Genomic DNA, 20,247 nt, shown 5'->3' with positions numbered 1-20,247 from the left:
ATCAAAAAATTAAACTTATTTGTAATATCAGGCTGAAAAACAGTATCATGAAAAATACTGTTTAAAAAATAATCTTTGTCATCCAAAGACTTGTTCTTGCTAAATCTATTGCTAGCTCTGAAACAGGCAGTTGTTGAATATCTACAAACAAAATGATCCTCTACTTTTTAAGGGTTTCCTGGTCAAATGATAGGGAGTACATTTTTATACCAATGATACACTGCTCATCTACTATGAATGAAGACAGACATTCCTTTCACTACTCCTCTGTGTTTCCCATGTACGTTCTGTTAGCATAACAACTACTACACTTGGGCTTCAAGTCATGCAGTTACGTCCGATCTTCCTCTCACTAGGAAGAACCTGATCATTGCAACTGTACTCCTGAATTCAGCTGTAGGATGAGATCTAAGTTCCATTGGTAGCTGTCCCTGGGCTAAAGGCCTTGGGTATCCTCTGGGAGGCAGGTGATCGTGGTGCCCAGAGAGATGAGGGCAAGATGCAGGGGGTCTACTTCTTTTTCCCATAGACACTGGTTTACAAAATCCTTTTTATTCAAAGAGGTGATCAAAGAATACGCAGCCCCCCAAAAATGTAGGAGAAAAAGTACTCAATAAGTGTCTTAGTGAATTAATTACAAATATAGGGTACTTTTCCATAGATTTTCAATGTTTGTGGTATTTGCCAACTTTATTCTGCATCATGAGCTTTTTCTCATTCTTGATATATATTCACTTTCATGCCTAATTTTATATTCCTAGTTTTGCATTTTCTTAATTTTAAAGTCCCAAAGTTGAATAAATGACAGTTTCCCTAACAGCTCAACACACCCCTGTTGGCAGGCACCAGAGGTCTGTAATGCTAAAATGTACCCTGTGCTATAACTTAGTATCATCTCAGCTAATTGCCATGAGTTTCTAAAAAAATAGCCGAACTCTAGTTTTTGCTTTTGTTTTTTTCTTTTCTCTAACCTCCATGTTGCTTTACATTCTCTCCAATTGTTGATTCTAAATTTTAAGACATGTAACATGGACATTTCTACTAGGTATGTCAGTAGGCAGAAATATAAACTGTCGAATACTTAGAGTTCAGGGACAAGATCTGGGCAGAACGTATGCATTTGGAGTCATCAGGACAGAATTGCTGTTTATGTCAGAGTGATTGAGATCTGTTACCCAACAGGAGGCTTAGTATTAGGTAAGAGCAAGGATAGTTATCTGTCAGGATGGGGCTGCCAGGAGGCATTTGCAATGCTGAGAGAGTTTGCATGTAGGAAGTAGGATCATCACCTAAAAGTGAGAATGGGAAGTATATATTAATTTCAAAAAAGAATGAAAAAGGTTGAATATAAGTTCCAGTAGATTAGACAAGAGAATAGGCTAAGAAAATATGACATAACAATAGGAAGAATTAGAGGCTTTCTTGAGATTTTAGTCTGTAACTGAAAATGCAGGTTGTCTTTTTTCCAGCCATGCACCGCTACAGTGCCGTGTTAGGGAGTTACAGCTCAGGCTAGAATCAGAGCAAAACGAGTCAAACCAGAGCGGTGCAAAAGGGCTGGTCTATGCAGGCGAGTAGCTACTGTGAGGGCACTATCTGTTCAGGCCCGACTCCTCTGCCTCTCTCCTCCTAGCCCGCTGTCCATGCCCTTGTTGACCAGAAGATGCCCCAGGAGCACTCCCCTCTGGCCCCTTCATCTCCATCTCACGTTGCATTCAAAGAGGATTTTTAAATGGGCAACCTCAGTCCCTCCCCATGCTTGACATGCTTTAGTGGCTGCCCTTTGTTCCTCAGATAAAGTTCATGTGCTTTATTAAGGCCTTTTCCTATGATCTGTTCCGTCCAAACACCAACACCAACCTCATACCCAAGCTGACTACAGCTGTAACAAACTTGTTTGCGTTGTTGAAGGGACACACACTTCTTTGTAGCTCTGGGCAAGTTTACACATTATTCCTTGTACCAGGTTGCTCCTCCCCTCCTATTGGCTGAACTCCAGCCCCTGCCATGATACATCTTCCTCTGTGGAGCCCTTTCACAGTCACTTAGGTTTCAGTTCATTAAAGGCCTCCTCCAAAATGCCCTTCCTAAACTCCTTCATCAGCTGGAATTTTTGTGAGTTCAACTCTCTTATACTGTTGTATTGATCCTTAATACCTAGTGGAGTGCTTGGCACATAGAAGGTACTCGAAGTAACTGTGATATGAATTAACAGACAAAAATGCATTCACAAATCAGTTAACCAATTGCTAATCTTCACAGCACCCTCTGCATCAATAGCTGCATTTCACAGATGAAGAACTGAAGTTCATAGTGCCCAATACACTCATAAAGGGTAATGTTTTAGTAACAGAAGTGGCATTTGTTGTCAAATTCCTCTTTTTCTGAAACCTTTGCTCTCTCATCAGTACCAGGCTGGCTCTCTGTTTCCCATCTTTTTTCCCAAATTATCAATATTTACACTGAGAGACAGAGACAGTGTAGTATCATGTGCAAGAGCACAGAATTTTGACACATTGCAAGATTCATATCTTTAGCTCTGATATTTGCTAGCTATGTGACCTTAGGCTATTTACTTAAACTGTTTTTTGCCTCAGTTTCCAAATCTCTAAAATGGGAATAACAATAACTGACAGATAGTGGTGCTGTAAATACAAACTGAATTCATATACTAAGCACTTAGGATAATACCTGGCACATACCTATAAACTATATGTACCAGATAAACCTTATTGCTTCATTTTTGTTATTACTGGTGTAGCTTCATTATGAACACATCAGAAGGGACAGGATTTTCCTGATTAATGGTCACAGGCAAGTTCTTCTGTGATCCAGACATTCAAATCTGACTTTTAATTAGCCTCACCTGAGGGATCCATTTTCTGGAGGCAGAAGTCTACAACTTGCACAGCTTGCATCAGAACTGATACCTCATGGCAGGAGAGGGCTGGGCTGTAGAAGACTTCCCCTCTGATTTAGGCTGTAGAAGATGCCCCTTCTTATTTGCTCACCAGCCCCACCTATCTGACTGGCTTCCTTATCAACCAGTGATCCTGACACAGGAGAAGGTCAGAAGGTGATCTGCATGCAGGAAAATAATCCATTTAGCATCGAATCTAGAAGCCACTCCTCTGTTCTCATGCTACATGAAATTTTCCTTTGGGAGAAGGGATGCTTGAAGAATGGCTTTATATGTCTAATGTCAAGCCACAAAGCATAAAGCACCAGCATTGTACTTACTAAGGGGAGGGGGACTTCCTTGATTACATACAACAACTGAAGGTAGATTTACATTGTATTTGATGTGTGAGAATACTTATTGCCAGGCCTCACTAACCTATGTAAACATTTTCTCAAGTAGAACATCACACAGCAGGGCCTGTTGGGGGGTTGGGGGCAAGGGGAGAGACACCATTAGGACAAATACCTAATACATGCAGGGCCTAAAACCTAGATGATGGGTGGATAGGTGCAGCAAACCACCATGGTACATGTATACCTATGTAACAAAACTGCACGTTCTGCACATGTATCCCAGAACTTGAAGTGTTAAAAAAAATTCAAGTAAACTAAGGCTTATAGAAAATTTTATATAGAAAGTTAAAATGAGAAGTAGTCTTTGATTTTAATTTGGTCAGAATGTAAATATACAGGCACTCTCATAGACACTTCTGATGGCAGCATAAGTTAGGATGACTTGTAGGAGGCAATTTGTACACATGGATTTAATATATTGAATGTGTTAAAATATTTTTCCACACGGGATTTCCAAAGCTCAGAATTTAGACTAAAGGAAATAAGAATTTGCATAAAAGTCTCTGAGCAAACATCAGTCCTTCCTACATATTATTATTTTGTCTCATTTATTTACTTACTATCTTTGTCTTCTTTATTGATTTACTTAACATCATATCACCTAATAAAATGCAAGCTCAGTGAAAGCAGTGGCTTTTTCTGCATTTTTCTCAGCCACATAACAAGTGCTGAGGTTACCTGGTGTATAGCAAACATTTAATTTTCTATTAAACCATTCAAATAATGATTGTTGTGATATGCCTGATAGCAAGAACAAGTGGTAGAAAAAACTAAATGTAAAATTTTAAAGTGGACTCAATGAATATAGGCAAATGATGGGATAGATGAAATCTATCAAAAAGTTATCAGTGTTTTTAAGGAACATTAACTGTCATAGAAAAAAATCTCAAGACATATTTTTACACAAAATAGCAGATCATGAATTGCATAATCTTAACTTTGTCAAAAATTGTAACAAAGAGATATAAAATATTGAGTGTATATCTTGATAGAGCTAAATATAATGTTTATTATTTCCTTTAAAATTATCCTTTTTAACTACTATAGTAAACTGCATTATGTTCTAATGTTTAAATAGCTTTTTTTAAAAAAAGAGGATTTAAAAGATCATGTAGCTACTTGGAGAGTGGTTAGAAAATAATTTAAGTCTAAGTAAGAATATATAAATATGTGTTGCATTATTACTATGATAAAAGTTATATTAGTGTACAGATAGAGAATAGACAAAGTTGATTTGTTGAGGCAGTTTTCTTTTTTCCTTCTTTCCTTCCTCCTCCCTCCCTCCCTTCCTTCCTTCTTCCTTCTTTCCTTCCTCCCCTCTGTGCCCTCCCTGCCCTTCCTCCCTCCCTCCCTCCCTCCCTCTTTCTTTCTTTCTTTCTTTTTTTCTTTCTTTCTTTTTTCTTTCTTTTTCTTTCTTCCTTCCTTCCTTCCTTCCTTTCTCTTTCTTTCTTTCTTTCTTTCATTCTTCTTTCCTTCTTTCTCTCTCTCCTTCCTTCCTTCCTTCTTTCCTTTTCTTTTCTTCTTTTCTTTTCCTTCTTTTCTTTTCTTTCTTTCTTTCCTTCTTTCTTTTCTTTCTTTCTTTTCTTCTTTCTTTTCTTCCTCTAATTACATGAGTAGCTTTCCTAAAAATACAGAGTTCGCCCGGGCGCGGTGGCTCATGCCTGTAATCCTAACACTTTGGGAGGCAGAGGTGGGCCGATTGCCTGAGCTCAGGAGTTCAAGACCAGGTTGGGCAACACGGTGAAACCCTGTCTCTACTAAAATACAAAAAATTAGCTGGGCATGGTGGCATGTGCCTGTAGTCCCAGCTACTCAGGAGGCTGAGGCAGGAGATTTGCTTGAACTTGGGAGGTGGAGGTTGCAGTGAGCCGAGATCATGCCACTGCACTCCAGCCTGAGCAACAGAGCAAGACTCCATCTCCAAAAAATAGAAAGCTATCTCATTAGCCATTTTGGCAATTATTTCAGAAAACTGGAGTCAGGTATGATCTCCTTTTCCTCAGATATTAGCAGCTGTTTAAGAAATTGTCAGACCCTTCTTTACTAACAATACACTCAAGTATTTCAGTTTGTCCTTCCACCATTACGCCTACAAAAGAACTCAAAGCATGCACAGTGATGAGCAATCAATGAACTATATTTTTAGCTGGATTTTGCACTTCAGAGAACTTCAGCTTTAATCCTAAGTTCTCTATAAGGAACAGAAACTATGAACACTTTTGAGGTAATTATAATTTTTGTCTCTCTGCCTTCAGACAATTTTGATGCGTTTTATTATATTTTAAATGTTTCAGCATTTTTTTACTCTGCTAAGTCTTTAACAGGAAGAGAAATAGCTAGCATAAAGCAAAGGGAAATTAGCTCCACTTGGATACAGAAACAAGGTCAACCTTATGCAGGAATTTAATTATCAATCTGTGGTGAGTCCAAGCCTACAAACCCTAAAGTAGAAAGTGAATATATATTAGTCTTCATGTTTTATAGGTTATTCCAATTTTAATTCTTTAAAAAAACACTGTAGAAACCATGTGACATTTTACAGAATTTGTGATGGCTTGCTATTGCAATAATCCTACATATGGCATGAAATTCAACTGATATATGACAATCCAATGTTCTTTTACATATGCAAAAAGTTGGTCAAGCCATGAGATTAAGAACAAAACAGCAAAACTTTTCTTTGCATTTTTCCTGATATTTTCTATATTTTCTAATTCCAAGTCTTACCCAAATCTTTCTCTTTTGCATTTTATTCAGAAAAAAAGAATTAAAAAAAAAAAAACATGGTAACAACCGACGTTTAAATTCAGACTACTTTCAACCGAATTTTCTTCTTCCGCAGTGAACTCCTGATGAGCTTCTCCCTGTTCCCTCACCCACGGCGGGACTGCAGAGTCTGCTTGCAAGTTATTTAAGCAGATAGCTGAGTGCCAGTGCACTTCTGTGCATTCTATATTTTCTCTTTTGTGTCTAGTTTATTTTCTTTCTCTTTCATTTGTCTTTATCGTGTCTCTTCCTTCATTCCATGAATCATTTGTTTTCATCAGCTACTTATGAGCCCAGAGGCACTATTTGCTGAGGAAAAGCCATTCAAATACTGACTACATATTGATCATACCTTGAGGATCTTGCACATAATCTCATAAACTGAGAATGTTTTCTCTGCTCTCGTCCAGTCCCAGGTGGTCACCTTTAAAAGATAAGAAAATAATGTTTAATTTGTTTTAGAAAGTTATTTACTACTGTATTTGGTTTGCATAATATAGTGAAACATAAGAAAAAACTTTCACAGATGTATCTAGTTAGTTTCTCATCTGTGAAGCCATGCTCATAAAGGACCCTACATAATACTTTTGTTTCCTCTATTCCAAGCTTTGTCACCATTTGTCTCATGCTTTCAGCAAATGATTTATATTATGTGCAACAGTTCTCATTTGCCCAGTGTCCTTATATATCTTAAATAATGTATGCATTCTCTACCTATAAATACTAAGTATTTACATTCCACACTCATATTTTTTTTTCAATTTACCACTAGTTAAATACAGAAAATACCAGACCTCAACACAGCTCTATTTTTTAAATATACATCATTTATATTAAGAAATTCCAAGATGACTGTGACATTGCAAACATACCAAAAGCATAATGCAGTTATTTCACTTACTTAGGTTGGAAACATATATTTAACTGTCTTGTCAAATAAATTATTTGGAGTAAGAATAGAGTAAAATATATAAATATCAATTTTTCCTCTGTCTTCCTAGTGCTTTAAACTTCGTGTAGAGACAGACATTTAAAACAGCAGCAAGTCAGATCTGATGATTTCTAAATCTTATGTATTATTAGACCTGCAAGTGACTGGTCTGGCATTTGGTATTTATATTCAATAAATATTTATTAAGTGTCTTCTGAGCTGCAAGGTACATGTTTCCAAAAGCAAGACTTGAGGTGCAATAGGTATCTATACATATCTAGTACAAATCTCAATAACTAGGATATAGAATATAATAGAAGGTGAAAATGCTATTGATTTTATATAGAGAGACCTGTACAACATAGATAAGCAAGTTTGACTGTCATAAATGATAGCTTACCAGAATGTGTTTGTGTTGTTTGTCAAGGATAGAATCCTCTAATTTAAATGTTGAACACCATGAGAGTTAACATCATCTTATGGGATTACCATAGGGTGAGACAGACTTAATAGTAGCTAGATAAGGTGCTATCATTTTGAAATTTCCTTATTATTCTTTGCTAATAATAAATTACTAGTAATTATAAGTGCTGAATAAATTTAAAATAACTTTCAAAAGATCCTTGGAAAATAAGAGTTTAGTAAACATGTTCATTCATGTATAGCCCTAAAACAGTTTATTCTTTTTTATTTCACTTTTGATATATTCATTTCTTTAATTTTTATTTAATAAACAAAATACACTGACATATGCTTGAAAATGTTTCTTAAAATCTCCTTTCCCATGTCGTCATGAGATTTGTAACGGCATTATAATTTGATCCATTATTTTATAGGTTCACTATTTATAAAGAAGTAAGTTCCAGACTTTTCAAGGGTGTTAAAGCAAATGTTTAATGTCAGAATTTATATTTTAGTAAGTTAAATCAGATAAACTGATTTCTATTTTTTCTCTATATTATTTTTAAAAAATATTGATGGTATACTATTTGGTGCTGTTAAGTTGGTGTCAATCTCTTGTGATAATATGGAAAAGACCAATAAATTTTGATAAAACACTTACTGGAGGTGCCAGAAACTTGTAGAGACATGAGCCCCTCAGGGCCAGGAAGGTCGGGGAGTACACTCTGTCCTGGAGGGGATCTTGCTCCCGGGCTTCACACCAGCCCATGTAGACAATCTGCAAGAAAATGGAATACAATCAACTGTCAAAACTTCTTATTTTAGATATCTTATATCTAAAAAATATTTAGATGAAAATATTAAAAATATTTTAGATATTTTTCATGTAGTATTAAAAACTCACACAAAATTATCAAATTGATTGATGCAAAAAAGTACATTAAACCAGATTTACCTTCAGTAAATGAATGTAAACCTCTCATAAGAATTTCTTATACGTTTCTATCAGCATTTATCAAGTGTTTATGCCATCCAACCTGCCATGGATTATATTTCCCACTCTACCAATTCTTACAGAAAAAAATGCTTATTTGTAATAGAATTCATTGATGCATCGCACTTGTTTACCAATTACTGACATTTTATTAATTGGGAATGTGCTTCAATACAGAATGTTGAAGTGAGTAAAGAAAGCAAATCAGAGAGACATCTTATGGCAATACCACTAGGGCGGCACACCACTTCTGCTCTGTGCCTGATAACGGAGAATGATAAATGTCCTCCTTTTAATCATTGATCTTAGATGAATACAATTTATGCTAGTGTATTCATATATCAAATGGCATTGAAACCAACTCTTTAGCTTCTAGTGCTTAATAAAGGCAGATTGATTTTCAAACAAAGATTTTGTGAGATGAGCCACTCCTCTTTTTATGATCTGATTTTCTTGAGAGTCAAACATATACATAAACACTTAACAAATAAGTATGACATTTCTAACAACATATTCATGTGGCATTCAATTTCTTTCTCATCACAACTCTGTGTGGGAGGATATACTTCCCACTTCATATAATTTACGTTGGCTTTATGGTTGGCAGAGTTAACTCCTCCTCCTAGATATTTTTTTTCTTTTTTTGGCTCGTGAGACCTTCTATCATCAATAGGATATTAATGAACGTGTCAAGAGTAGAGTTAGCTTAGTATCTCGTGCTTTTGCCACTACCATGAAGAACTCATACCCAGGATAGGAACACATGCAGCAGACCAGAGCTCAGCTTAACACCTGGACCAAGCCCAGCTAGCTCCAAACTGGTGGCTAATGACAATCAGTTCACTTTCAGAAAGAAAGAAATACTTATTGTTGTATTCCAGCTAGTAAGGGGGTGGTTTGTTTTGCAGCATTAATGTGGTGACAGTTGACTAATAACAATGCAAGAATTTGAAATGCAAGATTTGAAATATTACTGTCTATTCATAGATCTCATCTTCTTTCCATTAATTATGTTTACTCTCTAAAATAATTGGATTATTCACCATCTCATTATCTCAGTTTGTCTTACAATAAGCCTATGAGCTATAAAGTCCCTGAATTAACAAATTAAGGGATTGTGATTTAAATAAATTAGCTTAACAAATGAATCAAACTTGATACAAGTTAAAATTGGAATTTGAACCAAAATGCCTTGCTCTTTTAATTATATAATGCATTCTGTAATCTTTTAGATTACTAACATATGCATTACATAGAGACTTCACTGGTTAATAATAACATAATAAGAATCAACTATAATAACTGATTATTTTGTATTGCTTATATGGCCAGGTATAGTTGATCAGATAACAACACAGTTTTGAAAAAGTAAATGAAGCTTAATAGATAACCATCCCATAAAGAAAACTATGACTTAGTTTAATATATATTTACTAAGTCAGAATAATTACATGAGTTAAAACGAAAGGATATTGTAGTTTACACTTTCAGTAGTTGCATATTAGAGAATGTAGACAACCCACCATCTAATGTTACCTTAGGAAACTGGAAAAGAATATGCTTAAAGCACTAGATGTTTTACAAGCTATTAAAAGGCAACAAGGAAAAATTTATAGGAATATGAAAATTGAGAGAGGTTAATCATTAATACAAATGTAGGGTCAGCTTTTGCCATAGGTGTGCTTTCTACACGGAAATGTCACATGAGAGAATCAGCTACATTGGCCGATCTCACAGGTTTGGATCAAAATGTTAAAGTCCAGAATCTTCCACATGTGGAGGCCTTAGTAAACATGCTCTGCTTTTACTTAGGATCAGAAATGTCTGCATCCTAATTACAAAGTTAAGGCAGAAGTCTTCAAGCCCTTGCCAGGACTGGAGCTCAGATTTAAGCCATTGAGATGACCCAGAAAATGCCAAGCTTGAAATGGTTTATGATAATCCTGGAATTTTGTCAGGCTCCTGACTAAAGAAAATGGAAATTCTTTCTGGATGACAATAACATTACTTATGTCAATATATTTTCATAAGACCTGTTTCTTGGAAGAGAATAAAAATAACCAAGAATATAAGGAAATAAAACTTCATGAAGTACATCAGGAGAATAACATGAAGAATAAAAACAATAGACAGCAGAATTGAATATTTAGGCATTTCAGATATTGGAATTTTCTAATACAGACATTAATTAGGTTTGCTATGTATACAAATATAAGACACAAAATTGAAACTTTCATCAGGGTATATCTGAGATAATAGATTATAAAATGTTCCATTTAGAAATTAGACAAATAAATATTTATGAAACATAAAGTTGGGTTTAACAACATATTAAAAAGCAGCTAAAGAAAGAATTAGTGAATAGAAAGATGGCTCAGTAAAAAAGGTCTAGAATGATGATTGGAGAGACAAAAGTTTGGAAAAAACATATGTGAGAATAAGAGAAAAAGGTATTACACTGAGAACTATAAAACTTCAAATTTGAGTCCCAACCCAAGCACAGCAAAGAAAGGGAATGAACAGAAGATATATTGAAAGAGATGATGGCTAAGAATTTAAAAAGAAGTCAATACACAGGTTCAGAAGAAAAACAAAACAAAAGCTAGATAAATATAAGCACACCAAGGCACTTTGGCATGTGTCTTCAGAGAACCAAAGACAGCAAAGAGCATGGTAAAAGTGGCAAGAAGACAGGAAAAAAAAACACATGTGTACATTAATGATTGGTTTAATAGAAGGCAGACGATTTCTAATATATGTTTCCGCATTTACTCTCCTGTGATACCACACATTGTTTAGCTTCTGGAAAACTTTAACTTTATACCTATGAATGAACTAGAGTGAAAGAGGCAAATACCATCTACATTTTATTATGAAAATAGTTTTGACCTTCTAGATCCTTGAAAAGTATCCAAAGAACATTCAAGGGCCTACAAAATACGCTGGCCCACTGTTGTAAAGTAAGAACTTTAGCAAATGTCATGATCTTTAAGGTAATCACTTATTAGAAGTGTAAAAGAAAAGTAACTACATTAGTGAAATATATAAAACTTCAAAATAAACATACAGAAAAAAATAAACAATTTGTTTCATAAACAATCCAAAAGAAAAGGAGATTAAAAAGAAACAAATGTGGCAGAAAAATGTAAGGCACAAGGTAAGGTGGTGGAATGTAATATAGTTACATTCCTGCTATAGTTATATAGCAGGTAAATAGAATAAATGCAATCTTATAAAGTTTTTATTATTATTATTTTTTTAGACAGTGTCTCACTATCAACCAGGCTGAAGTGTGGGGGTCACAGTTCACTGAAGCTCTAACATGACCTTCCCAGCTCAAGTGATCCTCTTGCCCCAGCCTCCTGATAAGACTACAGGCACACACACCACCACTTCTGGCTAATTTTTGTAGAGACGGAGTTTTGCTATGTTGCCCAGGCTGGTCTTGAACTCCTGACCTCAAGCAAGCTGATCGTCTAGGACTTTTAAAGTGCTGGGATTGCAAGAATGACCCATCATGCCTAGTGTATAAAGTTTTTTACACTACACTAAATAAATAAATTAATTAATTAAATAAAACAAAAACAAAAGTAAAAGAAAAACCCTATATTCTGTCTCTGTAAGGTTTATCTAAAACATAAAAGTACAGAAAATTTGTAAAGAAAAGAATAAAAAAATTATATCAAACAGAGACCAAAAATCAATTGCTTTAGCAATACTGATATTAGAAAACGTAGATCTAAGGCAAACATTATTTCTAGAAATAAAAAAGGACTTTTAATAATGATAGTGTCAAACCTATCAAAAAGACATAATAATGTTTAGATTTTTTTATATCTGATAACATACCTTTTATTTATTTATTTATTTATTTATTTATTTATTTATGATTGTTTTTGAGACAGTCACACTCTGTCATCCAGGCTGGAGTACAGTGGTGTGGTCTCAGCTCACTGAAACCTCCACCTCCTGGGTTCAAGTGATTCTCCTGCCTCAGCCCCCAAGTAACTGGGACTAAAGGTGCCCACCACCAACCCCGGCTAATTCTTATATTTTTACTAGAGGCAGGTTTTCACCATGTTGGCCAGGTTGGTCTGAAACGCCTGACCTCAAATGATCCATCCTCCTTTGCTTCCCAAAGTGCTAAGATTACAGGTTTGAGCCACTGCACCTGGCCTGATAACATACCTTTAAAATATATAAAATGAAAAACTGATGGAATTACAACAAAATAAATGAACAAACTGATAATTGTAGAACAAGTTTAGCACAATTCATTGAATAACTATAAAATAAGAGTTAAAAATCCATCAAGCCATAGAGGTTTTGAACAATTCAATTAATAGAATCTGCTTAATTTATTATGTTTAAGACACTTGACTCAAGAAAAATTGAGTATAAATTATTTTCAAGTGCACCGGAAATGACAAGAAGTGATTACACCTTTATAATAATTATATCATTATATTTAGGTAATAAAGCAGGTATTAAATACTTTTTGCCATTCAAATGACATGTGGTGTCCTAAATAGAATGAAATGAGAGAGCAATATTCACAAAAAATTAGAATATCCGCCTCCAAAAGATTTGAAAATTAAGCAACATACTTCCACAGAGCAAAGGAGAAATCAAAAATGAAGTTAAGGCCAGTTGTGGTGGCCCACGCCTGTAATCCCAGCACTTTGGGAGGCCAAGGTGGGAGGATCACCTGAGGTCGGGAGTTTGAGACCACCCTGACCAACATGGAGAAACCCCATCTCTACTAAAAATACAAAATTAGCCAGGCATGGTGGCACATGCCTGCAATCCCAGCTACTCGGGAGGCTGAGACAGAGAATCACTTGAACCTGGGAGGTGGAGGTTGCAGTGAGCTAGATCATGCCATTGCACTCCAGCCTGGGCAACAAGAGCAAAACTCTGTCTCAAAAAAATAAATAATTATAAATAAATAAATAAATAAATAAATAAATAAATAAATAAATAAGCCCAGGTGAGGTGGCTCATGCCTGTAATCTCAGCACTTTGGGAGGCTGAGGTGGGTGGATCACCTGAGGTCAGGAGTTCGAGACCAGCCTGACCAACATGGAGAAACCCCATCTCTACTAAAAATACAAAATTAGTTAGGCTTGGTGGCGCGTGCCTGTAATCCCAGCTACTCGGGAGGGTGAGGCAGGAGAATCGCTTGAACCTGGGAGGCGGAGGTTGCAGTGAGCCAAGATTATGCCATTGCACTCCAGTCTGGGCAACAAGAGCGAAACTCCATCCCCCACCAAAAGGAAACGAAATGAAGTTAAAAAATAGTTTGAACTAAAATACAATGAAATATGGAATATCAAACTTGAAGGATTCAACAAAGGCTAACCTTGGGCTTTTATATCTTATATATATGCATTTTTTTAAGTCTCAACATCTGTAATCCAGGAATCTAGATCAAGAATTTAGAAAAAGTTTAGGAAGAAAGAGAGAAAGTACAAGAGATAAGGAGAGACCCAAAAGCCAAAATAAAAAAAAAAAAAGGAAGTATTGGATGCAGGCACTAATGAAATAGAAAAAAAATACAAACAGGTATTCAACAAAACAAAAAATAATTGTTAAGAGAGAATAATAATATAAATACTCATGGCAAGCATCAGCATAAATTACTAATATCCATGATATCAGATCCTACAGATATTATAATTATGTTAAAAAATCTTATAAAAGATATTTTGCAAGTTACTTTTAAAATTTAAATGAGAGGACAGGCGCAGTGGCTCATGCCTGTAATCCCAGCACTTTGGAAAGCCAAGACGGGTAGATCACTTGAGGTCAAGAGTTCAAGACCAGCCTGGCCCACATGGTGAAACCCTGTGTCTTCTAAAAATACAAAAATTAACCAGGCATGGTGGCGGGTGCCTGTAATCCCAGCTACTTGGGAGGCTGAGGCAGGAGAATCACTTGAACCCAGAAGGTGGAGGTTGCAGTGAGCTGAGATGGCACCACTGCAATCCAGCTGAGCAACAGAGTGAGACTCTGTCTCAAAAAATAAATAAATAAATGAAATGAAATGAAATGAAATATATTAATTCTTAGACTAATGTCAGAATAGACGCAGAAAGAAATTTGTTTTAAATATAGAATCCTAGAATTATTAAAGTAATTTAATCTGTAATTTAAAACATTCCAACAAAAAACTTGAGGAACTAGTGAATCTTTTTAATTTCTACTAATTGTTTTTTAAAAATGATCTAAATTCTTGTAAGGTCCTCCAGAGAATAGAATAAAAGGGTGATCAGTCCCAACTTAATTTATGGATCAGCCATAACTTTACATGAATGAGTGAACAATGCGAATGAATCTCAAGGAACAGCACCTGACAAGAATATTTATAAAAAGGGAAATTTACATTTAAATCATTATTTATATGAGGTCTAAATTTATTAATTAAATACCTTGAGATTTAAAAGCATCAATATAATTCACAATATGAACCAAATGAAGGATTAAAATCACATACTCAAAAAATGAAGAAAAAATGATGAAATTCAACATGTATTCATGATAGAATCTTTAAATTATAAATAGAAATTGTTTTTAAATTAGAATTTTTTAAATTTATAATCCAAATAAGGGTATTTGTATTTTTAAAAAATGTATTTAATGGTGAATTATTTAAATTATTCTTTGGAGATCAATAACAATACAAGAATATACACTACCACCACTAACAATCAATGATTTTCTACTTTTACCCAATGTGCTGAGAAAAAAAAAAGAAATTAAATGTTAAGTTTAGAAGATAAACAAGTCCATCATTTTTGTTGATAACATGAATTTATATATAGAAAACATAAAACTTTTAAATAAACAAAATTATTTTGTAAATTTCTCAATGTTGCCAAATATAAAATTTTATCCAAAATAAATTCTATTACTGAGTAACCCAAACTAATAGTAAAAAAATAGAAATTTAAAAATAAGACAATAATAGACTAAAACTAAAAAAGACGAGCCAGTAGAAAAGTGGGCAAGAGCATTAATGAGGCTTTTCAGAAAAGAGATTTTGGCTTATTCAACTTAGAGAAAGTATTCAACCAAAGTGCTCATCAAAGAAATGCAATTTAAAACCACTGTTGTATATCCTGTGTTTATCTTCCAAAGAGGCTACAATTAAAAGGACAGAAAGAGCTAAATTTTGGTGAGTAACTGTAGTAATGGAAAAGCTCCAACACAGCTGGTGAGACTGACTCCTCACTTCTTTTTTTGGGAAGGAGTCTCCCTCTGTCACCCAGGCTGGAGTGCAGTGGCACAATCTGAGCTCACTGCAACCTCCGGCTCCTAAGTTCAAGTGACTCTCCTGCTTTAGCCTCCCGAGTAGCTGGGATTACAGGCATGCACCCTAACGTCCAGCTAATTTTTTGTATTTTTAGTAGAGAGGGGGTTTCACCATGTTGGCCAGGCTGGTCTTGCACTCTTGACCTCAAGTTATTCACCCGCCTCGGACTCCTCACTTCTCACGTGAACTGAACATCGGTGCATGCAAGTGCACTAGAGAAGCATGTGTACCAGTGTTGACAGCAGCATTCTCCTTAGTAGTCCCAACTATGTGCCAATGTGGAAAATATCAATAAACTGTACCACCAATATATTTTATGTAGATGAATACAGTAACATGCTGTGTTATAGTATGAGTATACAGTAAGTACAATTATTAAATTATAGTTACATGGAACAACATGAATGAATCTCAAGGAACATCATGTTAACTGAAAGAGATCAATATAGAGTCATACATATATATGATTTGATTCAAATAAACTATAGTATTTGGAATGCATTCATGGTTGGAAAGAAAAAAGTAGTATAGCAAAGCAAGACCATTATTACCAAGCCTTTCAGGATAACAGTTACATGAGAGGAGAGCAAGTCAGTTGTGCAAAGTAGGGAGCAGGCAGCACAATGGCTAACAATAGACTCTCCTTGACATGTAGCTTGTTTACGGAGGTTTGATTTCTTTTAAATAATTAAAGTGTATGCCTAAGTTTTAGGAACTTTCTATATATGCATTATATTTTATTAAATACTGTTTTTAAAATGTCATACAATGTGTATTAATAACAGTTTTCTACCACTATTTTATTCAAATAATATAGAGTTTTCTAAGTTGTATAGGAAAAAAGTATTCTAACCAATATTGTTAGATTGTCATTCTGGGGTCATTGTAATAAGATGAAATTTTAGTCATTGTAAATTATATCCCCATAAGCATTATTTCTCAATTAAGTGAAGGTTTCTAGTTTTAATTCAGTCTGATAAAACTTACAGTTTCTCTATTAATGACTCCTCTGTTATGGCAAGAAAGAAAAAAAAGAATGCGGTGGTGTACATAATCATAAAAAAGAATATGTTCGAGACTCTTAAGACTATGACATTTGAGTTTGTTGTCTCTTCCAACCTCTATACTTTGCTGCAGGCTGAAATATTAAGGGCGGTGTACTGTTATTCTTCCAGAAATATCATAATTGTATGCAGTTTTATGATTTTGAACTGAGTTTAGCTTTGGAAATGAGCTGAGAATATACCTAATAAAAATGGGATTATCAGATCTGTGAGGGATATATCTACATGTTTGCTCTCTGAGTCAAACATTCACCTTCCCATTTACTATGCCAAACAGGAAAAGGGAGTTCTTTTCAACTGGTCTCAGATGGCAAAATGTATCTTTCCTTTTCCATCATTGCCAGGACTTGGGTATAATAATTACACAGTTGAAGAGACATAAAGCAGTTTTAGTACATTCTTCCTATGAGTATCACAGAAAATAATAATTCTAAAGAAACAGTGTATCTCTTAATTTCTAAAAAAAAAATGTAAAAATGGGAATTACAGGCATAATAGAAATAGGATGTTTTAGAAAAAAGTAGAATTAAAAGGAGAATTTCCCTAAACACATTAAATGACAAGAGGACTTCCAAACATCTATCATTTTAAGATAAATAATTTGGAAGCTTATTCACTTTAAATTAAATGTATCATTATCACAAAATATGCCCCATATGTGAAGCTTGTATTATGCAGCAATAATTTATTTGTTATTATTTTAAAATGTATTTTAGTTTGTTATTTTTTCTTCAATAGAATTTCTTTTTTAAAGTGGTTTTGGGTTCACAGCAAAACTGAGTAGAAAGCACAGAGCTCCCATCTACCTCTTGCCCTAACTTGCACAGCTGCCCCGCTAGCAAAATCCCCCAACAGAATGAAACCAATTTGCCATTTGTGTGTGTGTGTATACATATATAGGTATATATGTGTGTGTAAACATATATATGTATATATATGTGTGTGTATACATATATATGTATATATATGTGTGTGTATACATATATATGTATATATATGTGTGTGTATACATATATATGTATATATATGTGTGTGTATACATATATATGTATATATATGTGTGTGTATACATATATATGTATATATATGTGTGTGTATACATATATATGTGTATATATGTGTGTGTATACATATATATGTGTATATATGTGTGTGTATACATATATATGTGTATATATATGTGTGTGTATGTGTATTTTTTTCATGAGGTGTTTGTTCAGGTATTTTGCCTGTTTCTAATTGGATGCTTCCTTTCTAATTGTTGAGTTTTAAGAGTTCTCTGTGTAGTTCAGGGAACAGTTCCTCATCAGATGCCTTTTGCATATATTTTCTTCCAGTCTGTAGCTTGTATTCTCATTTTCATGACCCTATTGTTCACAGAGCAGATGATTTTACCTTTAATGGGGTCCAATCGATTAATTATTTCTTTCATGGATCATGCTTTTTGTGTTGTATCTGAGAAGTCATCACCATACCCAAGGTCATCTACATTTTCTCCTATGTCATCCTCTAGGAGTTTTATTTGCCTTTCAAATTTAAGTCTATGATCCATTTTGAGTTAACGTTTGTAGAAGGTGTAAGGTTTGTGTCTAGATTATTATTTTTTTATTCCTCATGTGGATGTCCAGTTTTTCCAGTACCATCTGTGGAAAACATCACCTTTTTTGTTGTATTCTTTTTCCTTCTTTCAAAGATTAACTATCCTTGTGTGACTTTATTTCTTGGCCTTCCATTCTGTTTCACTGAGATATTGTCTATCCTTACATTGAATACAACAGTACCTTGATTACTGTCACTTTATAGTAAGACTTGAGGTTGGATAATACGAGCCTTCTGACTTTGCTCTTCTCCTTCAGTATGGTGTTGGTTTTTCTGGGTCTTTTGCCTCTCCATAAAAGCTTTAGAAAGAGTTTTTAATATATATCTACATCATAATAATTACATGTGTACATTTATCCCTAGTTTTTGGAAGACAATAGGAAGGAGGGAGCATTTCAGGTGTTTTATAAGAAGGAATCAACATAACCTGTAACATGTTCATAATAAATAATAAAACGGAAACAATAGCAAATTGTCAGTCTAATTTTGATAGCACACTATGTCCTTTACTTTTATTAAAACAAACCCACAAATTTATCTGTAATTTTTTTCAGCTAAAGTGAAGATGGACAGCATGCTTATCTAATATTACCGTGGTTTCCAGTCCAGCAACATCAGCATCATCTGAGAACCTATTGGAAATGCAAATTCTCAGGTCTTAACCCAGATCTACTGAATTCAAAAGAAACTTTAGGGGTGGAACCTACCTCTCAATATTTTAATGAACCTTCCAAAGGACAGAGATGCTGCCTCAAGCTTGGTGTCATAATTTATGCCTATGTCAGGGAGAAGGCCATCTAATTATGTTATAATTCCAAAAGCTGATAAGGCTGTGTATTAATGAGAACCGTGTTTATTACTTAAGACAGAGGAAACCATTAATGAAAATGTCGTAGCACTTGAAAGAGAAAAAGAAATGATGGGCTCTTGATAGACATGGTATTTCCAAATATGACATGTTGGACCACTTTATTACAAATCAATTCTGCTTCAGGGACGATGATTAAAACAGGAAATATTCTTTTTTTAAAGAGTATAAAAACATTTTACAAAGTGCTGCAATGTTACCAAGGCAACACAGACTTGACCAGCCAAGCTGCCTGGGAAAAGAAAAGCTCAGAGATGTGCATCCCCTCCGAGACACTTTCCCCTTCAGCATTTCCTCACTGTAAAATCATTGCCAAGAGGCTAAAACAGAGAATCCCAGCAGTTTCAAACGACTAAGTAATATATATTTGATTTCTGAGCCCTCCTAGAGAAAAACATCAGGCAAGATATAACACAGGAGGAAAAATAAATGAGTAATAACCAACACCTCATAAAGGTTGCAGCCTAAGTGTTCCACAAGCCCTTCATAAGCGCACAGTCCTTAGTCCTCTCATTACAGTGAGATAAATTGTACCTGTTATTTTATTTTGCCAGGAATAAAAGTAAATTCTCTCTGGAGGAAGATAATATCCCTATGAACCCCAAATTATGTCTATGTATATATATGCAATGCCTTTTCTTGAACCAAAATTTATAAGCCATACAAGGAGATAAGAATACAATTTAAAAATACAGGATAAAATGGACAAGAGAGAAAAAGCCACACACACACAAGATGTTTAAATTTTGGAGGGACCAGACAGACTTTAAAACTATCATGCTTAATATATTCAAACATTAGGTGGCTAGTTAGAAAATTATATAAATAAAAATTACAAAATAATAAACTGATACCTACAAATAAAAAATAGAATAACTAAAACTATAAACCCAATATATGAATTTACCAGAAGTTTATACACAGTTGAAGAGAAGAGCAAAGAATTAAGTGAATTTAACTGTCAATGTATATAAAATAAACATAACAATTCTG

At 34.5% G+C, this 20,247-nt stretch overlaps 1 protein-coding gene across 1 annotated transcript in view; it reads right to left on the bottom strand.

The window, feature by feature from the left end:
- The window catches only part of SNTG1 (syntrophin gamma 1), an 873,149-nt gene that overhangs the window by 116,394 nt on the left and 736,508 nt on the right, over positions 1 to 20,247 (bottom strand). The window contains exons 14-15 of the mRNA XM_054499229.2: positions 8,076 to 8,192; positions 6,434 to 6,505 (exon numbers count right to left, since the gene is read on the bottom strand). Coding sequence (XP_054355204.2) covers positions 6,434 to 6,505; positions 8,076 to 8,192 — 189 coding nt within the window. The remainder of the gene's footprint in view (positions 1 to 6,433; positions 6,506 to 8,075; positions 8,193 to 20,247) is intronic.

The sequence above is a fragment of the Pongo pygmaeus genome, chromosome 7 (assembly GCF_028885625.2).
Source record: "Pongo pygmaeus isolate AG05252 chromosome 7, NHGRI_mPonPyg2-v2.0_pri, whole genome shotgun sequence".
NCBI lineage: Eukaryota > Metazoa > Chordata > Mammalia > Primates > Hominidae > Pongo > Pongo pygmaeus.
This window is presented reverse-complemented; position numbering and strand designations above follow the sequence as displayed.